The sequence below is a fragment of the Zeugodacus cucurbitae genome, chromosome 6 (genome assembly GCF_028554725.1).
Source record: "Zeugodacus cucurbitae isolate PBARC_wt_2022May chromosome 6, idZeuCucr1.2, whole genome shotgun sequence".
Lineage (NCBI taxonomy): Eukaryota > Metazoa > Arthropoda > Insecta > Diptera > Tephritidae > Zeugodacus > Zeugodacus cucurbitae.
In genome coordinates, this window is record NC_071671.1 from 35,194,599 (window position 1) to 35,217,105 (window position 22,507).

The window sequence follows — 22,507 nt, forward strand, 5'->3', positions numbered from 1 at the left end:
AAAAAAAACTATTATTTCTCTGTGCAACATGTTGCGAGGGTATAAACACGAATATTTGTTACGGTTGTTCAATCAATGTTAAAATATACGAAAAAGTAAGTTTAGGGATGCGAAAAATTCTTTTAAAATAGGAGCTTTCTATTCGAATATTTTAGTACTTAATTAAATAAAAAGTATGAATACATTTGTGTGAGTTGAAATGCTGAATATTCTTTTTCCCATTTGGGAAACAATTTAAAGTAAATAAAACACTAAGTAAAAACAAAAATGGATAACAAGTAATATTTACATTACATATTTACAAAGTTTTAGTGTTGTATTAGTTCTTAAGGTCTTCTCTTCGTTTTTCTTTGCGCTTGAATAGCGTGCTGCCTTCTTTTTTGAGTTAAATTATAAAATCCTCCAACGATTAGTGCAAATGAAATAATGCAAGCAAATAAAGTGCCATATTTCAAAGCATATTGAATGGCATTCAAACCAAAGGTGCTTATATAGAGAGTATCAATTATTTCATCGGTAAAGTCCCCTGATGTTATTTCTATCCAAATAAGCGGTAAGATGGTACCTTCCTCAAGTCGATCCACTTTTCCTGAAAAGAATATATTAAACATATTAATTTCTCTAATCAAATGAAAGTATTAAAACGTTTTTGGTGTCTATATGTCGAATTCTATTGCACTGAGTTGTTGACTGTAACATTATAAACTGATCAACATCTAAATAGGTACGAAAGACACATATTCAGATACGAATATGTCAAGCTGTGATGAGCATTATTTTAAACTTCTCGAAAGAATCTACACGTATTTCCTTTAATTTTCTTTGTATTATTTTGATTATTTACAAAGATAGGAATGTATACTTTCTATATACTGTTGAAGTCCACACGTATTATGGATACATATATTATAAGATTTGTTTTATTATAAAATAAAATATATAAAATAAATGTCAACTTCAAACATTTTTCTTGATATCAAGAAACTTGGTGGAATAAATGGATAAAGGCTAACTCCCATAGCCAGTTAACTATAAATATGTATAGTTAATTAATCTTTATATTCTATTATGAATTATTAATCTTCTTATTTAAGTTTTATAGCAAATTCAACACTGATAATAGTTACTTACTTCTTAAAATTGAACTTTTATGGACCGCTATATTGATTTGTATTCGCGAAGCTCCACTTATCGGAAATGCAAATCTTGGGTGGATATCAGCATAAGTTTGATGCAGTTCCTTTAAAGGTCTGATTCCTTCAAAATCTTTGTAAATTTTTGGATCTCCTGAGAAAAAATGTGGAAAGGATGGAAATATAGGCGCTCCGTTATAGCATTTGGTGGCATTTATGACTCCACTGGGCAAGCACACTTGAGTATTGTGACAATAGCATGCATTTTCGGGATTCTCTTCCGGGCTAGAGAACACATTCAATGGAGTTCGGTAACGTAAAGCATCAATATTATTAAGTATTGTAACTTCTTTTTCAAAATGAAGTGGAATCTTTCTGCAAAGTACTTGCAAAAATACTTGTAAGTCTTCTCTAGTATTTAATTTATGAGGCGGAAACATTGATGCATCTGAACCATCAACACGATTGCATTTTTGATCTGTCCAGAAGTCTAGAAGAGGTTGACCATTGAATTGCGTTATTGTACTAAATTTTCGAATATCGTCCTCGCCTGTGTTTATTTGTAGGGAATCGACACTAGTTCCATTTCGCTGATCAATTTTATGTAAAGAAATTAAATATATTATAATACAATCATATATTGCATACAAATTAATAATCGGAATGTCACGTATTTTGGTATAATTTCGTTTTATAGGTTAAAAACGACCAAAAAGGAAAAAAGTAACCATTTTCATTACAAAAAAAAAAACATTATTAGGTAAGTTACATCCTTTCAATCTCAATAACACCTGGGACGAGTAGGTATAATAGTAATAATAAACCCACAACAATAATATCATAAATCTACAGATAAATATCTGAGAGGTTTACTCATATTTTCGGTAAAAAATCATCCATATATTGTTCCATTTTCATACTTATGTTCGGTATATGGGACCTTGAACAGTTATAGTTCGATTTGGACAATGATTAGGAGTGCGATGTCACACCTTCAATGAAGTATAAGTGTAAAGTTTCATTCCGATATCTTCCTTTGTTCTTTATTTATGCACTGTAAAGTATCAGGTTGTGTTAAAAATTGTGTTATATGATAAGTAGTCTAAATCATCAGGATATCAAGAAAATAGCATTACTAAATTTGGTAGAAATTGGTCAAGTAGTTCTTGAGCTATGGAATTTGACCCAAAAGTGGGAGATGCCATGCCCATTTTCTATTTTTCACGCTAATCTGAGTGCATTCTTTCTGTGTCGTATTTTTTGTAAAATTTAGTATTTCTGGCGTTTTTCTTTCTTCCCACATTCATAAACAATTTTCATCCAAATTGGCTCCTATCTAGTGTGATCCTCTGTTTCAAATTTTACTTACATATTTTTATTTGTGGCTTAGTTCTAGAACTTTTTAGATCTTCGGTTAACGCCATTTTGTGGGCGTGGCAATAATTCGTATTCAGACATCTGCAATATAAACCGTCTCATAGTGCTAAATATATTTTTAAACTCTATGACCTTCCCAATCATTGGTTTATACATTGCTAAAAACACTTTACATATATCTAACTCTAGTCACTAGATATATAATTTTTATACTCTACAGAGAATAATAGCTTACGCTATTTGCTTGATATTTTAATGTTTCGGTTGATGATGACTTTTCATACAATACAGTTTTGAATCCCGTTTGATTAGTTCACTTTACAATATATGAATTAAGCACCAATGAAGATATCGGAACAAAAATTTGCACAGAGACTGCATGTATGTATGTATGTGATTGGCGTTGCAACCGTTTAGCCGGTTATAGCCGAATCGACGATAGTGCGCCACCTCTCTCTCTCCTTCGCAGTTCGGCGCCAGTTGGAGATCCCAAGTGTAACCAGGTCGCTCTCCACCTGGTCCCTCCAACGGATTGGAGGCCTTCCCCTTCCTCGGCTTCCTCCGGCGGGTACTGCATCGAACACTTTCAGGGCTGGAGTGTTTTCGACTGCATGTACAGTATGACATTACATGCCTAAAAATTAAAACCGAACTATAACTTTTCAAGACCCCAGATACCTAACATGAAGACCTCAATGCCAATTCTAAATTTTTTACCGAAAATATCGGTAAGAAGAAAAATCGGTCTGAAGAAAATATAGATTAGAGATCACCTTATATTATATTGTAACGGATTTCTAAATCTGTCATTAACGCTGAAACTCTACCCTGAGTTCGATCATTGGATTGTCAAATAAAAGTCACACTTTAATGGCTATACACTAATCTTTATTTCTAAATCCTTATAACTTGTTTACACTTTACTCGACAACTCTCTCTTTAGAATTGTACTTACTCGACAACTCTCTTCAACTGAACTCTAGAACTGTGTCTTGCTGCCAGTCCGTCAGCTCTTATATAGTCGATTGTTGGCAATAGACATACTTCCAGAACCAAACACTTAGCATTTCTTCCTTTAATCTCGTTTTCTAGGTCATTGTTGTCCTCCTTAGCATTCCTTTCTCCATTGGCATGAATCCTAAACTTGAAATCAATCAGTAACCCAAAATTATTATCGCAGTCGTCTACACCTTCCTGGACAGCAGGTCGATAAGCCAGGAACAAGGATATATCCTCCCGTACTTGTGATGGTACCTGTCCACCAGCTTTCTAAAATGCTCTTCCAAATTTCGGATGAATCGTTCCACGATGCAATCGGCCTTTGGATGTAATGTAATAGCAAGTATTTTCTGGACACCCAGCTTCTGGCACATTTCCAAATAGTTGATGCACACATTCGCCATCTGATTGGTCGCTTGGATTGGAATTGGGTATTCTTCCGTCCTAAGCATCGTAACACTCCCGCTTCCTGATTAGCTGGTAGGTAATGGATCAGCTACAACCATGGCAAATCGCTCATATGGCGCTCCCGAACTGTACTGTCTCTTGGAACTCGACACTTTAACTGCAAAGCACTCTCTCATTGATTGATGACAACCAACACAATAAAAAATAGAGGGAAGCGAGGACGCATTTGCAGACAAAAAAAGAAAGAGGCCGAAATGCGTGAGTATGAAGAGCTTGACAAGCTGGCCGACAGGGGTAATGCTCGAAAATTTTACGAATTTTACGATCCGGCGACTAACTGAAGATTTCAAGACCGGAGCACACTCCTGTCGGACCCCCAGAGGTGATCTAGTTGTTGATGACCAGAGTATACTGTATTTGTGAAGGGAACACTTCTCTTCGATTGGAATCTCAGTGTACTCTGCCCAATCCACAAAAAGGGAGACCCCACAATCTGCGCCAACTATCGTGGGTTAATACGCTAGACAGACGGCAGAGTTAACTCGAATTAACTGCGGCAGCAAAGCGAGTTATAAACTCCCATAACAGCTAATTGGCAATAATATTTCCATTTTGGTGAAATAAAATTGGATAGAAAGGAAATATTGCGGTTGTTAGCCGCACAACTAGTACAAAATCACTAATTATTAAAAAAATATACATAAATACGTTATTATTATAACTTCCACTTTAGAAAAATGTATGTATGTATGTTTTTGTTTACATTTAATTGAAAAGCAGCTGTCAGTATTGCATATTTTCATTCACAATAGATAAAAAGCGGCCATGTTTGACAATGTTGCCAACGAAAATGCCACGAACTCCCACTAATTCTCTAAAATTTTGAGGATTAAATGGGAGTTAGCAAACGGAGTTAACTGAGATAACTCTCGAATTAACCCCGATTAAAGCAGTTAACCCGAATTAACGACGCCGTCAGTCAGGGGTATAAGCCTCTTAACATCGCTTATAAGGTTCTATCGAGCGTACTGTGTGAAAGACTAACGCCCACCGTCAACAAACTGATTGGACCTTATCAGTGTGGCTTTAGACCTGGAAAATCAACAACTGACCAGATATTCACCACGCGCTAAATCTTGGAGAAGACCCGTGAAAAGAGGATCGACACACAACCATTTATTCGTCGACTTTAAAGCTGTTTTCGACAGCACGAAAAGGAGCTGCCTTTCTGCCGCGATGTCTGAATTTGATATCCCCGCAGAACTAATACGGCTGTGTAAGCTGACGCTGGGCAACACCAAAAGCTCCGTCAGGATCGGGAAGGACCTCTCCGAGCCGTTCGATACCAAACGATGTTTCAGACAAGGTGACTCGCTATCGTGTTATTTCTTTAACCTGATGCTGGAAAAAATAGTTCGAGCCGCAGAGCTAAACAGAGAAGGTACAATTTTTTATAAAAGTGTACAGCTACTGGCGTACTATATCGATATCATTGGAAACAACACCCTCGTCGTTAGTTCTGCTTTTTCCCGCCTGGATAAGGAAGGGAAGCGAATGGGTCTGGTGGTGAATGAGGACAAGACGAAATATCTCCTATCATCAAAGAAACAGTCAGCGCATTCGCGTCTTGGCTCCCACGTCACTGTTGACAGTCATAACTTTGAAGTTGTAGACACCGATAATAATGTCAGCCTTGAAATCCAGCGCAGAATCACTCTTGCCAACAGGTGCTACTATGGACTGAGTAGGCAATTGAAAAGTAAAGTCCTCTCTCGACGAACAAAAACTAAACTCTACAAGTCCCTCATCATTCCCGTCCTACTTTTTGGTGCAGAAGCGTGGACGATGTCAACATCCGATGAGACGGCACTAGGAGTTTTCGAGAGAAAGGTTTTGCGGAAGATTTATGGTCCCTTAAACATTGGCAACGGCGAATACCGCAGAAGATGGAATGATGAGCTGTATGTGTTGTTCGACGACATAGACATAGTCCAGCGAATAAAAAGACAGCGGCTGTTGGTCGAATGGACGAAAGTGTCCCAGCTCTGAAAGTTTTCGATGCAGTACCCGCTGGTGGAAGCCGAGGAAGAGGGAGACCTCCACTCCGATGGAAGGACCAGGTGGAGAAGGACCTGTCTTCACTTGGTATTACCAATTGGCGCCAAAGTGCCAAAAGGAGAGATTCGTAGCGCGCTGTTGTGGACTCGGCAATAACCGCGTAGGCGGTTTCTACGTCAGTCAAGAAGAAGAAGAACCCAATAAAATTGATTCTTCAATTTTTCCAAGAATTTCGTGATTCTCAAGTATCCTTGATTTGGACATTTGTGCATCTCGTTGCAAATTTTAGGTAATCTTTTATTCCGAGCAATCAGGAGATATCGAGAGCTTTGTCCTCCTTTACTTTTCCACACTCCATATAAGCAACCAGCCTCCAACTTAAAACTCTTCCACTGTGCCTTTGCGACTAGAGGTTCTACAGACATTTCTTCTTTCTTTGGATGTTTCACATCTGGAGCTTCATTTTGAAATTCTTGTTCATACTACAATCTTTTGTCCATGACACGTCTGTCTGTGTCGATATGCGTGCCTTCTGCTCCTTCAATTGTGTAGACACCGGTGCTGCACCTGTGTTGACACCTCTTATCTTTTTAAGGTCAGCTCCATCGACTCCTCCTCTTTCATCTTTGACGACACCCCTTTCACTTCCAATTGTGTTAACAAAATCTCTTCATGCGCTTCCAAAGGTCTTGACATACACGTCTCATTCGCTCCCAAAAATGTGAGCTTATTCTCCCCATGTTCTTCCAGCTGTCTTAACATGTCTGCTCTATTTGAGGTCACATCCATTGACCTCCTCCTTCCTCCTTGTGCTTTTCCAACTGTGAATTCTCAATTCGCTTCTGACTGGGTTGACAAAATCTTCTCATGTGCTTCCAAAGGCCTTGACATACGCGCCTCATTCGCTTCGGTCTGTGTAGACATCTCCTCATGCTCTATCATCTGTGTTGACTCTTCCGCTATATATGAGTTCTCCTGCCTGGACTGACTTTCCTCCTGCTTTTTCGAGTGTGATATAATTTCCAATGGCATACTAGACAATGACTCTTCCAACATGCTACATTGACGGTTACAAAATTGCGACTGCTGTTCTTTGAACTCTGAAAATTTTAATGACTACGCCGAAATCTGTGAGAATGCAGACAGTAACATTTTTATGTCCAATGCCCCTGATGATTACTCAATACTCTACTTCACAACTCTAACTTATAATTTGTTTTCACTTTGCTCGACAACTCTCTTATTAGAACTGTGTCTTGCTGCCAGTCCGGCAGCCCTTATATAGTCGAATGTTGGCAATACATCGCCACTCGAACATTCTGGCATCTACGAATATCTATGTCTGGATAAATTTGGCAAGTTATCGATTTCGATTGTCGATTCTAGTGTGTTCTGGTACCATATTCGTTGCAATATATTATATATTATGGGAATATGCTGCGAATGTTGAAATTCAAAGTTGTAAATATATAATAGCGCTTTTCCCGATGAGAATGCTGCCTCTTTATATTTCAACATTATACATATGCTGCATTGCCTATTTAAATGTGTTAAATTTTTTACATGATAAAATAACAAACAAATTTCAGCCTATTATGCTGTTAACTCTCACTCACAAATTGAAAGCCCGCGTACAGGGCAAGTGCAACATTTTTTTGAGAAAAAAAAAACGCTATAATAAAATATATGTACATATATCATCTATATACCCTAAACGGCAAAATCGAATAATAAGGACACGGTGGTTTATTGTTTAAGACTAGTAATAGTAACAATAACTATCGGGCTGTAAAATGTTCATATGTATGTTTCATAAACTACTAAATCAATTATTACATACCACAGCAAAATTGATATTTGTACATTTTTTTTTTTGTAATTCTCAAAAGAAAAAAAGCTTAATTCTGAGTATGTAGTTATGTTTATTAATTCTTTATTTCTGTTGGCCGCGCAAAAAATCGATGACAACACTTTGCTCATAGTACCGTTAGTATACGATTATTTGTTTTTTTGGCGGACGTTGTGTCAAAATCTCGACTATTTTAATTATAAAATTTACTAACGAGGATGTTAGCAATAATTGAAAAATATTTATACATATGTTTATAAAAACAACACCTAACTTTCATTTGAGCTAAAAATGACATTTGGAACCGAATTTCGTCTGACGAACAGATCAAGATTGAGATTATGAACAAAGATGATTTAAAAAATTATGTAAATACTGCTAAAGTAATGTGGCATCAAAAAACCATACGAAACTATTTAGAAACCCCGAGGAATACACAAAACATAAGCGCACTGGAACAAAGTCTTCGATAAATGAACGTACCAAATGGCATATTCACAAGTTGGCAACTCAGGACATGATGAGTTGCTCCAAATTAAAGCTGTATTTGCTCTATAAGTGCCAAGACAACGTGAGCAACAAATTTTCAAAGGAGACTTAAGACTTAAATATGAATCCAAAGTTTCTAAACTGCGCTTATAAGATCGCCATAAAAACACATGTATCCTTTTTCGAAATATACAAATTCTAAGAAGTAGTTTCAAAATTTGTTATTTATTGATGAGAAAACATTAAATTTAGATGGATCATAAGTATTGGAGGGATCTACGGCACACTCACCATACTTTCTACAAGCGCAAACATGGAGGTGGATCTCTAACGATGTGGGTTGCTCTTAGCGCCAAAGAGAAGTCTCCATTTGCCCTGTCCCAAGTCGTATGAAAGCAAAATATATATGGAATTGCAGTGAAATTATCACGTTTGCTAAGGCATATCATGGCGACAACTGGGTGTTTCAGCAGGAAAATGCGCTTATCCATGTCGCTGGGTATACTAAAGACTTTTTTGAGACGCGTAATATTATCTTACTTCGGTGTCTGTCATTAAGTCTAGATCTGAATTCAATAGAGGAATTATGAGACTTACTTTCCGCAACATTTTTTAGCTGAACAAAGCAATGACAGCTAAAACAAGACATTGAGGAGGAATAGGCGAAGATAAACGTTCCAGTACCGTAAATGTTGGCCAATTCTATGACAAATTGGCTAAAACTTTTGAAAAAGAAGAACGGGGGCCCAATTTCATATTAATGAATCGAAAACATTTCATTCAAAATGTTTACCTATTTGAAAGCTAATTATTAACTAAAAATTTGAATTTTGCACAAATAGATATTTTCTATGGTGTAAAATAAAGTTGTACTAATTTGGTTACTTTTTCATTTAGCATGGTATATGTTTTTGTTTCTTTAAATACTACTTACTAACATCTAACAAAAAAATCAAACATTAATAAAATTAGATAAGGTTGAATAAAAATTGGGAAAACCAAGTAAGGAAGGGCTATGTTCGGGTGTAACCGAACATTTTATACTCTCGCAATTTATTTATTTAACTTAATTAATATTATATAATACACAATTTGACCCACATATTCGTTATATATGTTATATAAAGTCCATTGAAAGTTGGAAACCCTAATATTAGGTTAGAAGCACCGAGGTCCTCATGTTCGATATATGGGGCCTTGATAACAAATGGTCAGATTTTGGCGATTTTTAGAATGGGGCTGCCACACTATAAACGTAGTATTTGTGCAAAGTTCTGCACCGATATCTTCACTAGTGCTTACTTTATATATTGTAAAGTAAACGATTCAGAACGTCTTCAAAGTTCTGGTATATAGGAAGTAGGCGTGGTTGTGAACCGATTGGATCTATTTTCACAACATATCGTTGGGATGTAAGGAAACTATTACAAACCAAGTTTCATTGAAATTGGTCGAGTAGTTCCTGAGATATGGTTTTTGACCCATAAGTGGGCGACGCCACGCCCATTTTCCATTTTGTAAAAAAATCTGAGTACCGCTTCCATCTGCCATTTCTTATGTGAAATTTAGTGTTTCTAACGTTTTTCGTTAGTGAGATAACCCACTTTTAGTAATTTTCAACCTAACCTTTGTGTGGGAGGTGGGCGTGGTTATTATCCGATTTCAACTATTTTCATGGTGTGTGGTGGGGAACGTAAGAGAATCGACTGCAGAAAGTTTGGTTTATATAGCTTCATTGGTTTGCAAGATATATATGTGGAGATCACCACTCTACACTAATTATAATAATTTATCATAACAATTACTTTATTTATTTATTTGTACTGTACATAATTATTTATTCGTACTCTACTTTTTAAGTTTCGCATTACATGTATTTTCTCCTAAAACTTAACGAACGTAACAATGTAAGGATGTAAAAGCATAAGCATTGAAATAAAACACAGTTCGTCAGAGGTTAGCAAACCAATCACACGCGTTCTTTAATTCGCTATCGCTAACGACAACTACAACAACAACTAATACCGCATCACCACCAAATATACAAATAACCGATTTGGGGGCGGGGCCACGCCCACTACCCCAAAAAAATTACATCCAAATTTGCCCCTTCCTAGTGCGATCCTTTATTCCAAATTTTACTGTTATAACTTTATTTATGGCTTAGTTATGACACTTTATGTGTTTTTGGTTTTCGCCATTTTGTGGGCGTGGCAGTGGACCGATTTTGCTCAGGAACATGTGTTCCAAGTTTCATTAAGATATCTCAATTTTTACTCAAGTTATAGCTTGCACGGACGGACGGACGGACAGACATCCGAATTTCAACTCCACTCGTCATCCTGATCATTTATATATATATAACCCCATATCTAGCTCTTTTATTTCTTGGTGACACAAACAACCGTTATGTGAACAAAACTATAATACTCTGTGCAACAGGTTGCGAGAGTATAATAACAGTGCACAAATATCAATTTTCCTGAGGTATATAATACAGTCATATGTAGAAGTTCACGTAAGTGAGGAAAGTTTCTGACTGCCATTCACTTGGGAGTGGCCAGGAACGATTCTTTTACATGTGGCTCAAGCAGCTCACAACTTCCGGTCTTAGACCAAGTATCCTCTGGGTAGCCAACAGACATCCGTCTGGAAGCGAGCTAAAGTGAGAAGGCGAATCCCGCCTATGCGGTTGTGCGTAGGGCTTGGGACCCACCACATAAAAACGAATAACCAGTGAATAAGAAACACAGGCCTCGGATGAGAAACCCCCCTTTTGATGACGACCACGGCAAACGTATAAAGGACTATGATTTAAGGGCATGCACCTGGAATGTCCGGACCCTTAATTGGGAAGGTGCCTCTGCCCAGCTGGTTGATGTCCTCGTAAGAGTAAAGGCTGACATCACCGCAATCCAAGAAATGCGATGGACGGGACAAGGACGGAAGAATGTGGGTCCTTGAGACATCTACTACAGCGGCCATATAAAGGAGCGCAAATTCGGTGTGGGATTCGTGGTGGGAGAGAGACTCCGTCGTCGAGTCCTGGCATTCACTCCGGTGGATGAACGTCTAGCCACAATCCGCATCAAAGCGAGGTTCTTCAACATAAGGAAGAGAAGGACGATGTGACCAAAGATACCTTCTATGAGCGCCTAGAACGTACCTATGAGCGCTGCCCCCACCACGATGTCAAAATCGTGCTTGGCGATTTCAACGCCAGGGTGGGTAAAGAAGGTGTCTTTGGCACAACAGTCGGAAAATTCAGCCTCCATGACGAAACATCACCAAACGGTCTGAGGCTGATCGACTTCGCCGGGGCCCGAAATATGGTCATCTGTAGCACTAGATTCCAGCATAAGAAAATCCATCAAGCTACTTGGCTGTCCCCGGATCGAATCACTCGCAACCAGATCGATCATGTTGTGATAGATGGACGACATGTCTCCAGTGTTTTTGATGTGTGTACGCTTCGTGGTCCCAACATCGACTCGGACCACTATCTTGTAGCAGCTAAGATACGTACCCGCCTCTGTGTAGAAAAGCGCACACGTCAACAAACACAAGGAAGGTTCGACATCGAGAAACTGCAATCACAACCGACAGCCGAACGATTTTCTACTCGACTTGCACTCCTGCTCTCTGAGAGCACTCATCAGCATCTCGGTATAAGGGAGCTGTGGGACGGCATATCAAACTCCTTACGTACAGCTGCAACCGAAACCATTGGCTTTCGGAAAAGCCAAAAAAACAGCTGGTATGATGAGGATTGTCGTCTCGCAGTGGAGAGAAAACAGACTGCCTACCTCGCAATGTTGCGATCGACCGCAACACGAGCGAGATGGGAAAGATGCCGAGAGCTGAAGAGGGAAGCGAGACGCATTTGCAGAAAAAGAAAGAAAGAGGCAGAAATGCGTGAGTATGAAGAGCTTGACAAGCTGGCCGACAGGGGTAATGCTCGAAAATTTTACGAAAAGATCCGGCGACTAACTGAAGGTTTCAAGACCGGAGCACACTCCTGTAGGACCCCCAGCGGTGATCTAGTGGTTGATGACCAGAGTATACTGTGTTTGTGGAGGGAACACTTCTCCAGCCTGCTGAATGGCAGTGAAAGTACAACACCAGGAGATGGCGAACCCGATTCCCCAATCGACGACGATGGAACAGATGTTCCATTGCCCGACCGTGAAGAAATTAGAATAGCAATTACCCGCTTGAAGAACAACAAGGCGGCGGGGGCCGATGGATTGCCGGCCGAGCTATTCAAATACGGCGGCGAAGAGCTGATAAGGTGCATGCATCAGCTTCTTTGCGAAATATGGTCGGAAGAAAGCATGCCCGACGATTGGAATCTCAGTGTACTCTGCCCAATCCACAAAAAGGGAGACCCCACAATCTGCGCCAACTATCGTGGGATAAGCCTCCTTAACATCGCTTATAAGGTTCTATCGAGCGTACTGTGTGAAAGACTAAAGCCCACCGTCAACAAACTGATTGGACCTTATCAGTGTGGCTTTAGACCTGGAAAATCAACAACTGACCAGATATTCACCATGCGCCAAATCTTGGAGAAGACCCGTGAAAAAAGGATCGACACACACCATCTATTTGTCGACTTTAAAGCTGCTTTCGACAGCACGAAAAGGAGCTGCCTTTATGCCGCGATGTCTGAATTTGGTATCCCCGCAAAACTAATACGGCTGTGTAAGTTGACGTTGAGCAACACCAAAAGCTCCGTCAGGATCGGGAAGGACCTCTCCGAGCCGTTCGATACCAAACGAGGTTTCAGACAAGGTGACTCACTATCGTGCGACTTCTTTAACTTGATGCTGGAGAAAATTATAAGAGCTGCAGAGCTAAATAGAGAAGGTACAATCTTCTACAAGAGTGTACAGCTCCTGGCGTACGCCGATGATATTGATATCATCGGAAACAACACCCGCGCCGTTAGTTCTGCTTTTTCCCGCCTGGATAAGGAAGCGAAGCGAATGGGTCTGGTGGTGAACGAGGACAAGACGAAATATCTCCTGTCATCAAACAAACAGTCAGCGCATTCGCATCTTGGCTCCCACGTCACTGTTGACAGTCATAACTTTGAAGTTGTAGATAATTTCGTATACCTAGGAACCAACATTAACACCGATAATAATGTCAGCCTTGAAATCCAACGCAGAATCACTCTTGCCAACAGGTGCTACTATGGACTGAGTAGGCAATTGAAAAGTAAAGTCCTCTCTCGACGAACAAAAACTAAACTCTACAAGTCCCTCATCATTCCCGTCCTACTTTTTGGTGCAGAAGCGTGGACGGTGTCAACATCCGATGAGACGGCACTAGGAGTTTTCGAGAGAAAGGTTTTGCGGAAGATTTACGGTCCCTTAAACATTGGCAACGGCGAATACCGCAGAAGATGGAATGATGAGCTGTATGTGTTGTTCGACGACATAGACATAGTCCAGCGAATAAAAAGACAGCGGCTACGCTGGCTGGGTCATGTTGTTCGAATGGATGAAAGTGCCCCAGCTCTGAAAGTTTTCGATGCAGTACCCGCTGGTGGAAGCCGAGGAAGAGGGAGACCTCCACTCCGGTGGAAGGACCAGGTGGAGAAGGACCTGTCTTCACTTGGTATTACCAATTGGCGCCAAACCGCCAAAAGGAGAGATGCGTGGCGCACTGTTGTGGACTCGGCTATAACCGCGTAAGCGGTTTCTACGCCAGTTAAGAAGAAGATATAATACAGTCATTGAAATAATATTCTTTATCACAAGTACTCGAAAACTATAATTACATAACATCCGAATGGTATCAGGTAGTAGCGTAGTAAGGGAGGGAATGAAAGGTTAACGGGAATGCTGATCCTATGTCCTTGAAAAGCGTCGTTATTTGTTGAATGTTAAGAAATGAAATTGTATTCAGGCTATTACAAGTTGTATTCAAAAATACTTAATGAAAATCGTGAGCAGAATTGCAAAACCTTTGGCTGTACTGAGTTATGGCTTGTGTACTATAGAACAGATTAAAATATTAAACATATATTGAGTTTTAGTTTCTGATTTCAAGTTTGAGTTTTGTTTAGTTTATAGTGGTCCCAGATTATAGATACAGATATGTATTTATAAAATAATTTGTTAAATGGCAACATATGTATGAGTTTGACTCCATAATCCATGTAATTTAATGTAATGCAATTTTTTAGTAATTGTTGCTGCTGTATATATGTACTTACATTCATTAATAAACCGAAATGAGTTGAACCGGTGCCAATATCCATTGATACAATTCTATCACGATATCCCCACAAAAATTCATGAGCCGTAAGTGTCTTAAATGCACGTTCGTTGTTCGCATTAATTATATTTACGGCCATAAATTTCTTGAAACGGTTAATTTTTTCAATTTTAGTAGAAGCACTTATTAGCGGCACGTTAGGAAGAACAAAGTTGTCGAATTCCTCACAGTTAGACTTTTCAGGTAGAAACTGGTATGTTCTACGATCCTAGAAATTACAAAAGAATGAATTATACATATTTTTTATTAAAAAATTCATACAAGCTAGAAACTTTTTATAAATACATAAACGCTGACTTTCGCTGAACCATTGTAGACTATTTGATGATTGAATACTCATTACACTGTATAACACTCGGCTATGTATTGAACGAAATTAACTTTTTCTGGGATATTGAATCATAGGTAAAAAACGAGTATTCCCTGATTTTCTAAGCTGGGTCGCTGATTACGAATTTGACGTTAATTTACAAAAATTCAAAATGGCGCAAGAAATAAAGCGAATTTTTAAAATGCGTCCACCATACGATGTAAGTCTGGCTGTAAGTCTCTTATAGTATACTCTTAGATGCGTCAAAAAATATAATCTGTAGTGAAAATTGATCAAGGTATTAAATAGGGGGATGGGGTCGTATGTAGAAGTTCACGCAAGTGAGGAAATATGGTTGTCTTTAGTACCAGATTCCAGCATAAGAAAATTCATCAAGCTATCAAATCGATCACGTTGAGATCGATGGAAGACCTTCTGTGTTTTAGACGTGCGTACGCTCCGAGGACCAAATATTGACTCGGACCATTATCTAGTAACAGCAAAGATACGCACTCGCCTCTGTGCAGCAAAGAAGCCCGTCAACAAACACAAGGAAGGTTCGACGTCGAAAAGCTGCAATCACAACCGACAGCAGAATGATTTTCTACTCGACTTGCACTCATTGCATACAGCTGCAGCCGAAACAATTGGTCTTCGGCAACGACAAAAAACCAGTTGGTACGATGAGAATTGTCGTTCCGCATTGGAGAGAAAACATACTGCCTACCTCGCGACGTTGCGATCAACCACAACACGTTTGGGGTGGGATAGATATCGTGAACTGAAGAGGAAAGCGAAACGCATATGCAGACATAAAAAGAAAGAGGCCGAAATGCGTGAGTATAAAAAGTTTGAAAAGCTGGCCGAAATGGGTAACACTTGAAAATTTTATGAAAGGATGAGGGGATTTACAGAAGGTTTCAAGACCGGAGCATTATCATGTAGGGACCGAGGGGGTAATCTGGTAACGGATATCCAGAGCATACTGGGGTTATGGAGGGAACATGAGTTGCAGAGCTAAATAGAGAGGGTACAATCTTCTACAAGAGTGTACAGCTTCTGGCGTATGCCGATGATATTGATATCATCGGAAGCAATAACCGCGCCATTTGTTCTGTTTTTTACAGACTGGGTAAGGAAGCGAAGCGTATGGGTCTGGTGGTGAATGAGGACAAGGCGAAATATCTCCTGTCATCAAACAAACAGTCAGCACACTCTCGTCTTGGATCCCACGTCACTGTTGACAGTCATAACTTTGAAGTTGTAGATAACTTCGTTTATCTGGGAACCAGCATTCACAACACCAACAATGTCAGCCGCGAAATCCTACGCAGAATCACTCTTGCCAACAGGTGCTACTTTGGACTGAGTAGCCAATTGAAAAGTAAAGTCCTCTCTCGACGAACCAAAATAAAACTCTACAAGTCGCTCATTATTCACGTCATGATGTATGGCGCTGAAGCGTGGACGATGACAACATCCGATGAGACGACGGTTTTCGAGAGAAAGGTTTTGCGCAAGATTTATGATCCTCTAAACATTGGCAACGGCGAATACCGCAGACGATGGAACGATGAGCTGTACGTTTTATACGACATTGACATTGTTCAGCGAATAAAAAGACAGCGGCTATGCTGGCTAGGTCATGTTGTACGGATGGATGGAAACACTCCAGCTCTGAAAGTGTTCGATTCAGTACCCGCTGGAGGAAGCCGCGGAAGAGGACGACCTCCACTCCGATGGAAGGATCAAGTGGAAAGTGACCTGTGACCAAGTGGCTTCGCTTGGTGTTTCCAGTTGGCGCCAAAAAGCAAAAATGAGAAATGAGTGGCGTGCTATATTCTGCTATAATCACTTAAAGCAGTTCCCACGCCAAATATATATATATATATAGAAATATATATATTAAATAGTAATAAATCTTTGTATAAAATAACTGTTAAAATTTATAAAAATATATTTGGAAAAGCAATATTTATTATACAACAAACTTTAGCTTTTTATAAAACTTAAATTAACTCACCCTAAACGTTACAGTGTGATTTTTATTAAAGGAAACGTTTACTTTCGTTGTATGTTCCTTATATGTTAGTGGGCCAATATCATTAACCTTAATTTTATCGTCGATTCCATCCAAATATTTGTCAATGTTGGTGTAGTTGAATATATGCACTTTTAATAGCGTATCATATTTAGGATTTGGATCCATCCAACTTTTAGTGCTTTCAGAATTATTTTTCAAAATTATTTGCTGAAAATTGAAAAGTTAATGATACAAAGGGGGTGATAATAATATTTGTAATCATAATTACCGCAAGCATGGTGTCGTTATAATATTCGGTAAACCACATGATAAAAAATCCCGTAATACTTATTATGAAAAGTAACAGCATTACTCCCAATACTAAAAAACAGAAATAATTAATACGCGTATGCTTATGTTTCAAAAACTCATTTCGAATCCTTACATTGAGAAATGTATACACAGATAAATTTAGTATACTATACTTAAATGAAAACAGAATTGTATTCATCAAATGTTAAGGACTTACGTATTAACGTCCCGAATTCTTTGGTGCCATCCTTTTCTCTTAGTCCAGTTAATTCAAAAACGGCAGCGAATAAACGTTGGTTTTGCACTACATTTTCTTTACTATAATTTCTACTTATATTTAAAGAACTTTTCTTTCTTAGGGAATTCGTTTTACATTCATTACATTTTATTGAACAATCTTTTGCGGTTTCATCATTTATGACGATTTCGGGACTCTCGGGATCTATTATCTGCCTGAAATTTTAATAGGGTACAAGAGTTAAAATATAGAACTTTGGCATTTTCATTGAATTTATAATAAAGGGTTACATATATATTTTATTTCATCCATGTTTGACGTTCGTGAATTGATTTCGAGTAGTGGTAAACATTTTGCAATGAGCACAATTTTTGTTATTACCAATAAATCGCTTAGTTTCATTACTATATTTTGGAGAATGGGGCTAAAGTCTAGACCAATTTCATCACTTCAATGGTATATTGACGCAAAGAGAAGGTTACTTGAGAAATTATTTGACCACAATTTTAAAAAGATAAATCACAATTTTTCCAATATTTTTGGCATAAAACTCACTAACATCAAAATCATTATGTACAATGGGGGCTGATATAATTCGTAACTCGATTTTACCGAATAACCCACATAAAATTCAAAATCCGTATACCGGGTGTGTGGGAACTTAAGAAAGTGGAAGGATTTTATTCATTTCCAACAAAATATTTTGGATTATTTACCGATATTTATCTGTTTGAATTTAATTAGTGCATATTCATATTTAATAATTTATTTTTATAAAAGTTCTTGAATATTCAAAAATAGTAGGCTTAGTAAAAATAAATCCATTATTTTTCTAAAATATGGCTTTAATAATTTGTATATCATGTATCGATGGGTGTGACAATAGGAGCGGAACTCTCTAGGCCACAATTATCGATAGTGACTCAAAAGAAGCTCCGGGAACATGTTTGGAAGGTAAAATGTTGAATAAAACTGTGCATATTTGACACTAATCGGATCATTCATTCGCGAAATTAATATATTTCTTTTTATTAGAATCAAACAGCCTTTTAAAATGCGAACTTGTGAATTCATATTTTAAGCTCTAAAGGAATCCAAAAAGTAAAAGAAATTTATTGATTTAAGTGACACGCGAAAGAAGTACAAAGAATCGGCCATACGCCGATGCTCAATTTTTTGGCTGATACTGGCCCATTAATCGGTCGACCTCTAATGAAGTGCTAAGTTCGGTTGGTATGGTTGGACGAAATTTCTTTAAGTATTTCAGTTCTATGCTTTATGAAGTTTGGTTTGCTATCAGTTGTTGATTAAACTTCACAAGAGTGGATATGTAGCGATTTTCTCTTTTAATCAGATTTTTGAGACGTCGGAAACGTGATTGGGTTTGTTTGCTTATAGTTGTTTATTACACTCTAGACTAGGGTGTACTGTCTTCCAATAGTTTTCGCGATTTTTCAATATCTTGCAATTTTGCCACAAACCAGCAACAATTTTTCTTCTGTCAATATCTATTTATATAATATTTATTATTTGATTTTGGTAAAAAAAGAATAGCTCCTGTGATTATATCCCCTATAGATGTATTATTAACCGTGTTAACTATTGTATATCATGTAAAATTTAAATTAACTTAAAGAGCGTTATCTTTTCTTGCACAATTAAATGGCAATGAACAGTTTTGTGAATTTTGTAACTATTATTTCAGTATTAGAATGTTTTTTCTAATGAATATAAATACTTGAATTAATCATGTGTTGTATTATGAAAAAAAAAACATATATATCTTAATATATAAAAATCACGTGTCACATTGTTTGTTTTCGATGGACTCCTAAACTACTGAACCGATTTTAATGAAATTTTTAACACTGTGTGCAGTTTGGTCCACCTTGAAAGATAGGATAGTTTATAACTATCCTTATAGTCGCATTATTTATTTATTGCAAATTATTTGTTTATTATTAGCAAAGAGCTATCCACCAGTTGGTGGCGCTAAGTACGCTATGTAACAGTAGATGGCGCTATATTTCTTTCTAAATGTTTGTGGATTTAGGCTGTCATAATAAAAGCTGCCACTTGCTAAAAACGTTAAATGAAAATGCGTTGTTTGAAGTTTATATTATTTGTGGTAAAGTTATACGAATCTATGACTTCCAATATTCTAAATTTAAGAAAAAATCACATACAATCCGTGAAATAAATAAAGTTATGTACATATGTATGGTCAGACAAATAAGCAATGAACAGAGTTCAAAAAGCGTTTTAACTATTTCAAATAAAAATTGGGCGGGGCGAAGTTCGCCGGGTCAGCTAGTATAATATATAAATATGCTTTAGGGTGACAAAAAGTTGAATGAAAATTCAATTACTTTTTATTTATTTCTTCAAAACTATTATGAACTCGACATATCGAAAAAACACACACACATAATTGATAATATCAATATCAATGTTATGTAATTATTACAATTTTGCCTCCCATTTTCCGTTACATTATAATAAAATTTACAAAAATATGGTAAATTTTATATTATCATCTGCCGTGGTTTATAGTTAAAGCACTACAACGTAGGATTTGGATGCAGTCTCTTTCCGATTTTACGTGGTTACTTATTAATCTTCACGTTTTTTCAAATTTGTGAATCTTGAGAAAGATGCATGTATGTATATGAAGAAGAATTTTTAGATGTTTTTACACAAATCATCTTAACTTTGAAATATAAAAAGTAAAAATAAATAAAATAAAATAAAAATAAATAAAATAAAAAATCTTAACTTTGTAATATAAAAAATAAAAATAAATGCTGCGTCGCAATTCATTTCATTTGTTATTGAAACCCTTGAAAGCTACCCACCGTTTTTCTCATTAACACGTGCATGGCTACAAAAACCAATTACGACGATGTAGAAGATAAAGTTTAGAAAAAAAATTACTATAGAACCAACTAGCTGGAATATTTTTCACATAGGAATAAACATTTTTTATTCTTTTTCCCCAAGTTTTTTAATTTTACTTTGATTTTTTTTAGATGTTTTTCGTATGTATGTTAAAATATAAAATTTTTCTCTCTATATTTCGAGGAAAAAAACTTTAAAATTTGTTGCAAAATTAACATTCTAAAATCAATTAAAAATTTCAATTTAAATATTCAATTACACAAACAAAGTTTTTACTAAGCCCTGGAATAAGATTTTACATATTCGGGCGACATCAAAAAACGATTCAGCGCAATTTGGCATTCAATAAATATTTTATTTGTACATGTTGAGTCCCAGTTGATTTGTCTGATATACAGTTTGAAAATAATACCTGAATACTTCAGAAAATTTTCACCTGAAAGCTGTTTTTCTTCTCTGGACGTATAAAATCGTTTATTATTTGTTGATTTCGTTTATATTTAATATTTTCCTCATGTATTTAGTTTGTAAAAACTGTTATTCGCATTTTATTTAACAACTTTTAATTTATTTTTCTTGGCTACTTTGTACTTACATACTATAACGTTTGTAAGTTATAAACACACACAAGAAAACACACAAGAAGAAAACCGTTTCCACCGTTTTATTAGTAAGTACGAATAGTATATAATTCACTAGTATTTAAACACTTTTTAGCAGTTAGGCTTTTGAACATTATTAAGTTTATATAAGTGATATATTATTTATACATTCATTTTTTATTCTTGGTACAAAATAAATAGAGTAAGGCTAGGGTGTAATGAGAACGATTTAAATTGTTGCGACTTATTTTGATCCGTATTTAGTAATTGATAAGGTTAGGACGTCAACTGACTAAATATTATTCCATGTCACTGGAATAAGAGTAAGCCCAATGTTTTGCGAGCAGATAACACAGCTCATTTTTGTACACACATATGTATGTATGGTTGTGTGTGTATTCATATTAATTTTCATATATGCATTTATGTATGTATATTTAAAACAACTCAAAGAAAGATTTTACAATTCGTAGATAAGCCGAAAAACAAAGAAAAAATATTTATTTGTATCAATTAAATACAGTGGAACTTCCATAACTCGATGATCTCCGTAACTCGAACTTTTGTATTGGCAATAGCTTTTAGAAACCAAATTTCATACAAATTTCCTTCCATAACTCAAACTTCCTGAACTCGATGTTCTCCATAACTCGAACTCTTGAATTGGCAATAGAAATAAAATTTCATACAAACATCCTTCCAGAAATCGACCTTTTCGACCAGGGCATACTACGATATTTAAAATTTTACTATTGAGGAACAATTTTGAAAGAGTATTTCTAATTCGTATGGAGGCGAACAAAAAATATGATATTACACTTGTGGATTGCATAAATCATGTAACAAAGGCATGGGCTACTGGGCTACTGCTGGGAAGAGCCAAACAATAGCAAAGTGCAACAAATAAAAAGACAGAATACATGTTTTAACGTATTTAAATAAAACTTTATGCGAAGTAAATAATTAACACTGTGCATAAATCTATATTTTACAGCTTTTTGAAAAATTTATATTTTATTGAAAACTCGAAGTCTCTCTAACTCGAAGTTTTGAGGATTATGGTGATTCGAGTTAGAGAAGTTCCACTGTATATATTATTATTTATGAACTCGAGCATGCATAGTTTTCTTCAAAAATTGAAGAGTGGCAAAAGCTACAAATTTTACTACCGCGCAAAACACTATACCGCAAAATATCAAAACAGTAAAATAGTATTTTCAAAACAATATAGTCGCATATATTTCTGTGCAAGGACATAATAACCCTGTAGTCAAACCTAGTTATTATATGTGTTTTTACAAATAATATGGGCTGGCTTAACTAATCAGCGAATTGGTACTTTTCTATGCAAGCAACTGATGTGACTATACTCAAGAACATGTTTCCAATCAAACATTTGGCATAAAAGTCAGCCACATCCTTGAGGGTTCATATGTGATACCTGGGGCCGATATATAAATATTATAAAGTGAAATAAACGGATTTAAAAAAAAACATTGTATTATATGGGATGTACATATGTA

General features: G+C 36.8%; 1 protein-coding gene across 4 annotated transcripts; it reads right to left on the bottom strand.

Moving 5' to 3' along the window:
* Positions 1–256: 256 nt before the first annotated feature.
* LOC105219846 (lysosome membrane protein 2) lies at positions 257–21,291 on the bottom strand. Of its 4 annotated transcripts, none has more exons than XM_011196180.3 (7): positions 20,978–21,290; positions 17,464–17,699; positions 17,224–17,315; positions 16,935–17,162; positions 14,540–14,809; positions 1,132–1,723; positions 257–589 (listed from the first exon to the last, which is right to left on the bottom strand). In XM_011196180.3, coding segments are annotated over exons 1-7 (1,683 nt in total). In that variant the 5' UTR covers positions 20,980–21,290; the 3' UTR covers positions 257–326. The 4 variants fall into 4 exon arrangements, with proteins under 4 accessions (XP_011194482.1, XP_011194484.1, XP_011194483.1 ...); XM_011196182.3 differs by lacking the exon at positions 20,978–21,290 and adding an exon at positions 20,819–20,971; XM_011196181.3 differs by lacking the exon at positions 20,978–21,290 and adding an exon at positions 20,795–20,970.
* Between the last annotated feature and the right edge of the window lie 1,216 nt (positions 21,292–22,507).